This window comes from Echinops telfairi, unplaced genomic scaffold, assembly GCF_000313985.2.
Source record: "Echinops telfairi isolate 266 unplaced genomic scaffold, ASM31398v2 ScPeMD7_6273;HRSCAF=7185, whole genome shotgun sequence".
NCBI lineage: Eukaryota > Metazoa > Chordata > Mammalia > Afrosoricida > Tenrecidae > Echinops > Echinops telfairi.
The window spans coordinates 4,351,572-4,358,612 of record NW_022110173.1 but is presented as its reverse complement, the minus strand read 5'-3'; the positions used below and the strand labels follow the sequence as shown (position 1 = coordinate 4,358,612).

Sequence of the window (7,041 nt, the reverse complement as noted above, 5' to 3'; positions counted from 1 at the left end):
TGTACTATTTGATTTTGGCATGAATCAATCCCAGAAGGTAAGAAATCAAAGGAAGGAAAACCCTCAATGACAATAAGGGGCACAGAAAGTAATAGCGGAAGGTTTAACCAGACTTGCTTTAGAAAGCTTTTCTGTACACAAGACTATGTCCAAATGCATATGAAACTCCAATTACCAAAGGTGTTGTCATTTGCTCCACAAAAGTTACCCTAGCAGAATCTTCCAAAATGTGTTAAGTAACTCTCTTTACAAGCTTCAGTACCAAAAGAGGAAGGTCTCTTCAACTTAAAATGAGCATAAAGGCTTACCATGGAACTGCCTTCCAAGAAGACTGTAACAGGGTCAGCAAGAGGTCAGTTGTAAGACTCACGACTTTGCCATTATCAGGTAAGTTATTAACGAGGAACATGACATTCTTAGTAAGGAAAGTGAACATGTTTCCATAAAGATTCACTGCTAACCATATTTTTTTCAATTAGCTATACCCTAAGCAATATTTACTGAAGACTGAATGTCTAGTCCAAAACATGGCTGCCATTGAGGCGATGCCGACTCATACATATAACTGTCTATATAATGCTAGCTCAATTATCAATATGCTTAGGAGCCCCAATGGTGCAGAGGCTCCCATAGGGTTTCCATAGGGTTCTTTACACTGCAAGGTCAGCATTTCAGATGCACCAGCCACTCCTCCACGGAAAGATGAGGCTGTTTGCACACAAAAAGACTTACAGCCCCGACAGGGTTTGCTGAGTCCGAATGGACCACAGGGGCCAGGAGTTTGGTCCACTTAACAAAAAAATTGCTGCAAAAATACCTTTACTATTTTCCCTTTTGTTTAAAACTCACCATAAAGCGCAAAGTGCCAAAGTAGTCTTTACTTTCTGGTACTTTAATTCCTCCAAAGCTTAGACGGCTAGCTTAAGATTTTCCCAAGAGCTCTTGAAGTCCCTTCTGACTGACTTCCATTTGTTAAGAAGTGTGGGGTTTGTTTTCTACCCAGCGTTCTCATCCAGTAGCTGCTGTGATAAGGCAAGGGAAGCAAGTGCCATGCACTGCTTAATACTATGCTGGGTACAGAAACCTGGGTTCGTCCATTCAATTCTCACAGAAACTTCAGAAAAGCGAGAGCATTTCCCTTTACTGGTTACAAAAAAGGGAAATTCAGAGCAATTAAGTACTTGTCCAAGGGAGAGCTAGAAGAAGGCAGGAGCATAGTAACAAAGAATTTAGAAAGAAAAGCCGGCACTGCTTCCACGGGAACACAGTAAGCTTTATTCCACTACTCAGGTGTTTTGTGGGATTCCTTTACCTGTTGCAGTTCAAAACCACCAGCAGCTCCTCAGAAGAAAGACACGCTTTCTATCCCTGTGGTCTCAGAAACTCATAGGGTCAGTTCTGCCCTCTGGGCTCAGTATGAGTCTGCCGCCGAGAGATGGCAGGGAGTTTGGTTTGAGTGTTTACAGTCTTCGTGCGTGTCAGTCGCTGGGTTTTCATTAATAAAAGAAAAATATTCTTGACAAATGCAATTAGAGTGGGAAGAGGTAGATAACCATAGCCAACTAAAACAAAGATTGTTTTTAAAGGCCTCAACATATTTCTCACTGAATGTAGAAAGGACGTATCTTTCATTAATCCTCCTGTGATGTAAGGTCACACCTTTCCACTTAGTGTGCTTTCACAGATAAGGGTAGTGGGACCCATAACACACACACACACACACACACACACCTGCGATATACTCCCACTCCTCCCATATTCACTCAGCTAGGGGTGTCTCTATCGATGATTCCACTAGATCTCATATACTACAGGACTATACACACAAGGTTATACCATACCTCTGTTGCCTTTACCTTTTGCCCATGACTGTCTTCACTCTGCCTCCTTATTTTGTTCCCTGCACCTCGTGATACATGAACTTCCCTTTCACCCGTTACCACTCGTTTAACCTCGAACCAATAACTTATCTTCCCCTTCTCCCTCCTGCCCCCGATCATTAAGAAATACTTCTTTTGGTGTGAAAACCGTTGTTAACATTCACAGGACGGGCTGCATACAATCTTTGTCCTTCTGTGATCCGTGAATTTTGCTCAGCACGACTTTGCTGCAGGTTCAACCATGCCAGGAGTGCTTCGCAGGTTCACTGACCAGCGTTGCGACGAGCGTGGCTGTGCAGCTCCATGTTCTGGCTCATATTTGTCTAGGACACACAGCAGGTAGGCAGTCTGCTGGGTTATATGATGCTTCCCGTTCCACCTTTCTGAGGAAGCCCCATTCCCACATTCCATCAGGGTTCTACTATTTTGGTGCAGTCTCACCAACAATGGATGAGGGTCCAGTTGCTCCAAACCTTGCCGGTATCTGTTATTTTCTGTTTTGGGCCCCTAACTGTTATGGATGCTGGGGTGAGAAATCTCAACATTGTTCTGAAAATGACTAATGAGGGTTGGCATTTCTTCGTGTTTGTTGGTGAAATGTCTGCACATGTCCTCTGCCCGTTTTTAAACTGGACTGTCTTTTTCTTGTTGAGGCGTTCAAGTTTCCTATACATTTTCTCACTCACCTGATGTCATTGCCAACATTTTCTCCCACTGTGGAGGCTCTTCTAACTCTTTTGGTGATGCACACAGTGTCTGACATTTAGGAGACCCAAGTTATCAAGTGAAGTGTTTTGCTATCTGTGCTTTTATTAGGGTCACAGTGTGTTTATGCCATGTGCTAGAGCCCTTGACTTCCCTTCATCTGCCCCTATTTCCTTCACTGATGATCTTTGAAGTTCTAGGTTTTTGATATACCTTGAGTTTGTCAATGGTGTGAGACATAAACCTTGTTTTACTTTTTCTGCAAATGGATGTGCAGCTTTGCCAGCATCCTTTGCTAGAGACTTTCTCTTCCCCACAGACTGAGTTTCACCAACTACATCAATGGCAGCTATCCACAGGGAGATGGAGGTTACCCCTGGACCCTGACCCTTTGCTGAATCTTCTGATTTGTTCCAACATTTTCCTGCTAAGTCTTTGGGATTTTTTTTTTTTTGGGGGGGGTATTTTCTATGTATAGGATTTATCACCTGCAAATACAGAAAAATTTAACTTCTTTGCCAACCTGGATGTCTTCAATTTCTTTTTCATACTTCTGGCGAAGACTTAGAGCCCAATATTAAATAAAGGTGGTGATAAAGAGTATTTGTGTCTGCTTTCTGTTTAGAGGAGAAATTCTTTCAGTTTCTCTCCATTGAGAATACTGATTTGATCATGGGGTTTAGATATAAGTGTGTGCCCTTAATTATGTTGAGGAATTACCCTTCAATTCCTATTTTAATGAGTGTTTTTTCCCATCAGGAATGAGTTTTACATTTTGTAAATTGAAAAATAAAAAAATTCAAAATTAGTTGTTTGGGAATGATTAATAAATGCTTTAATTTTTCATCATTGATCATACCAATAATACATATATCCCATTAAGTGTAGAGATTTCTCTTATGGAATTAAGTATATCGACAGGGAAGTGGATATTTTCTTTATAATTTGTGACACTCTATGGCTTGAGGTGCTATTTATAAGATCCTGCTATTAGAAAGGTGACCTTCTGCAACTTTCCCCCAAAGGGGCTGCCTGCTTAAAGGTCAGAAATATCACTGGGCTCACAATGAATTAAGTGACGTATTTGCTATCTTACATTTCTCTGGATGTATTACAACAGTTCAGAAATGCTCTCTTTCTAGACTTTACTGGAAGCTAGTCAGATTCTCCTATATCAATGTGATTAACAATCAGCAGTATTTGCATTATTGGAATCGAGATAAGCAAAGTCAGTGACCATGGAACACTTCATTACAGAGAAGGCATGATGCCGGGTGGTGCTGGGGTAAAGGTCAGGAAGACCTGGTCCCTGTGCTGAAGCAGCTGCAGCAACTCACAGTGAAGTGAAACTTCAGGAACCATGTAAGAGGAGAAAGTCCCATGACTGGGAGAACTTGCCCTGCGCGAAGTTGGAGAAAAGGGTATCAACAACCCGGGAGGGGAAAGGAAAAAGGAACTCGGGAAACCAGGCGTAGGGGTGGCAAGGAAGCTCCAAAAGCTTTATGTTGAGAGAGAGTGCCACAGAGAGACGATTTCAAAATACAACGAGGAGATGTGAGACCCTTCTGGGTGCACAGAGCCTGTTTGCTGAGGACCTTGCCCAGGAGATGGCCCGGGTTCCAGATTATGAAGTCACTGTGAGCACCAGGGTTGTGAGCACTTCTTGGCCGACTCATACTAACCAAGTGGGTGACACGCTATCAGGCTAGCTGACGGAGGAAGAAAGCACGCACCAAATTCTCAGATGTGTTCCACTACTACTAATCATACCCAACACCGAGGGAGGAAGCACCCGCTAGTGGCTGCATACCTTCTGGGCAATCATGTTGCAGATCTCGGGCAGGAAGTCCTCACTGAGGAGCTTGTAGAGCTGCCGTTCCCTTAGGGAGGTCCTCTCTCGAAAACTCTCAGTGACATGTCTCCATTCTTCTTCCGTTTGGCACAAGAGCCACCATGTGCCTTGGCCTGGCCCTTGGGACCCTAGAAAAAGAAAGGGATGGATTTAATACACTAAGTGCCAGTAGGGCCTGTCTTACTATCTAGTCTCCATCTTACAGCCACGTAGGGTCACAGTTCAAAATGGTGAGTCAGAGGAAAAGACCCCTTAGTGTTTCTTTTAAAGTTCAGAGCTCCCCTGTTCCTAGAAGCCCTGGTAAGCACTGGTTTGCTCACTGGAGGGCTGATGGTTCACTCTTTGGCTGAAATACGAGCCCGTCTTCTCCCATCAAGACTTAGAGCTGCAGAAACACTCTATAGGGTGCTAGGAGTAGGAATGGGCTTGATACTAATGGGTGTGTCTCCTGCTCCTGTCACTGTCAATGATTAAATGTAGAGAATGCCTAAAGGCAATACAAACAACAACTGTGCTGACCTCTGTAAGACAGATGTCGGTGCTTTGGTATTTTTAGTTCCATCCAGTTGGTTTGGACTCCCGCTGCCCCTACCTGTGCAGAGTGCTAGTGCTATGGGTAGAGAGGCTATGACATCCTTGGGGATGTTTCTCAAGTTGCTTCTCAGTGGGGTTGAACCATCAACCCACTGGCTAATAGTTAAGAGCTTAACAGTTTTTGCCACCAACGGCCTTGTGTGTTCTAACAGGAAAGAAACCCATTGTCCTTGAGTCGATCCTGGTATATGGGGACTTTACAGGACAGAGTCAAACTAATCCATGAGGGTTCCAAAGCTGTAAATTTTTACCAGAGCAGGCAGCCACACCTTCCTCCAGCAGAGTGGCTGCTGGGTTGAAACCACTGACCTTCCAGTTAGTAGCCAAGGGCTCCTCATAGTGCTCTAGAAATGCTTATATGTATGTGCTTTCTACACAAGTGCTCTTTGAGTTTGAGTGTGTTTTAGAACTTATATTCTCATGTTATCAATTCCTATCTCGTCCAGATTCATAAAACTCATAGTACAACACTGAAAGAAAGCCAGGTTGGAAACAAGCACAATGCCTTATTTAGCGAAGCATTCGACATTAAAGAGATTGCTCTTTGAGAAGTGATTCGTTTGAATCACAAACATGAAATGGATTAGTCCTCATCTTGGTCCATCAACTGGAGAAATGGACACAGAATCTGGTAGGTGGAATGGAGAACAATGATCCTGACTATGTGTGATTCTAGAAAATGATAGTCACCACCATAATGTAAATTACTCCGGTTCACTTTATAACTTAACCGCCAACAAAGGTCATTACCATTTCTTGTCTGTGTCTCAGATGTCAAGGAGTTTTCTTCTTGCTTTTCACTGAAACACAAGAAAAGGAGGCATCCACTGAAACAAGGGGCCAGGTTCCAGATGTTTCTGTGGGTCACCCAGAAGGTAAACCCAGGGATTAACACAGTCAATTCCAGGATAATGTATGGGTATCAAGAAGGCACTCTCTAGGGAATAAATGAACGCCAGAGTGCAGCTGTCTGTTCTGAGTAGAAGATATGTTTATTCCCCAGGTGAAAATACGTAGGGACTCGATGTCACAGCAGCACCAGTGAAAAGGTAACTTTGAAAACAGTTCTGGAAATCATACATAAATTAAAAACACCAAGGGTCAGGGATAGGAATTCCAACGTCCTGATTCAGGATCCATTGAAGGCAGGTTATATGGGATTCAGCCTCATCACAGGCCAAGGGTAGGAACACAGGCACTGGGGTCCCCACTTAGGGCATGATTAACATTCCTATAAAATGGGCCAGTAATAAAGCTGCCTTACCAGGACTACTAGGGATGGAAGTAGAAACGACCAGGAGCTCAGCACAGGAGTGTTAAAGTGCCAATGGCATTTGTTTCCTGAAACTTACACAGGACGCCTTATGGAATTTCCCCTTCAGTTACCTAACCTGGTGCTGTCCAATCAAATTTTCTTGAGGGCAGAAACACGAGGCATTATGCTGTCTAGTAAGGGTAAGCACAAACACGTATGGCCACTGAACATTTCAAAGGCGGCCGATGTGACTGAGAAACCAGATTTAAAGTTTTATTTAATGTAGAAATATTTAAATTCACACGTCATATTCAAATACTTTATTGAATTCAGGCGCTTAAGAATTAAAATCACCAGTAGAGGGTAGTACAAGTCCATGATCTACATTCCCAACACTGAGACAATTTAGCTTATGATGCATCTGGAGCAATGCAGGCAGGTACAGAAAAGCTTTCCGAACAAGAAAGGGTTGGCAGTATTCAAATGAATAAAAAGTAAAAATATATGGGCGAGGGAAGGGAACAAAGAGGAGCGTATAACAAGGGCTCAAGTAGAAAATGTTTTGGAAATGATGATAGCAACATATGTACAAATATCCTTGATACAATTGATGTATGGACTGTTATAAGAGCTGTAGAGCCCCCAATAAAATGAGGAGGAAAAAAAGTAAAAATATAAAGGGAATTAAATAGTTAATAGCCTTTGTATATGGAACATAGGACATAAGTTTATGGAATGTTCTAACATGAGCTGCT

General features: G+C 42.8%; 1 protein-coding gene across 1 annotated transcript in view; it reads right to left on the bottom strand.

The window, feature by feature from the left end:
• LOC101659855 (cat eye syndrome critical region protein 2) overlaps window positions 1-7,041 on the bottom strand; it is a 53,519-nt gene that overhangs the window by 26,982 nt on the left and 19,496 nt on the right. Inside the window, exons 4-5 of the mRNA XM_045295899.1 lie at window positions 5,782-5,831; window positions 4,396-4,565 (exon numbers count right to left, since the gene is read on the bottom strand). Of these exons, the coding sequence (XP_045151834.1) occupies window positions 4,396-4,565; window positions 5,782-5,831 (220 nt within the window). The remainder of the gene's footprint in view (window positions 1-4,395; window positions 4,566-5,781; window positions 5,832-7,041) is intronic.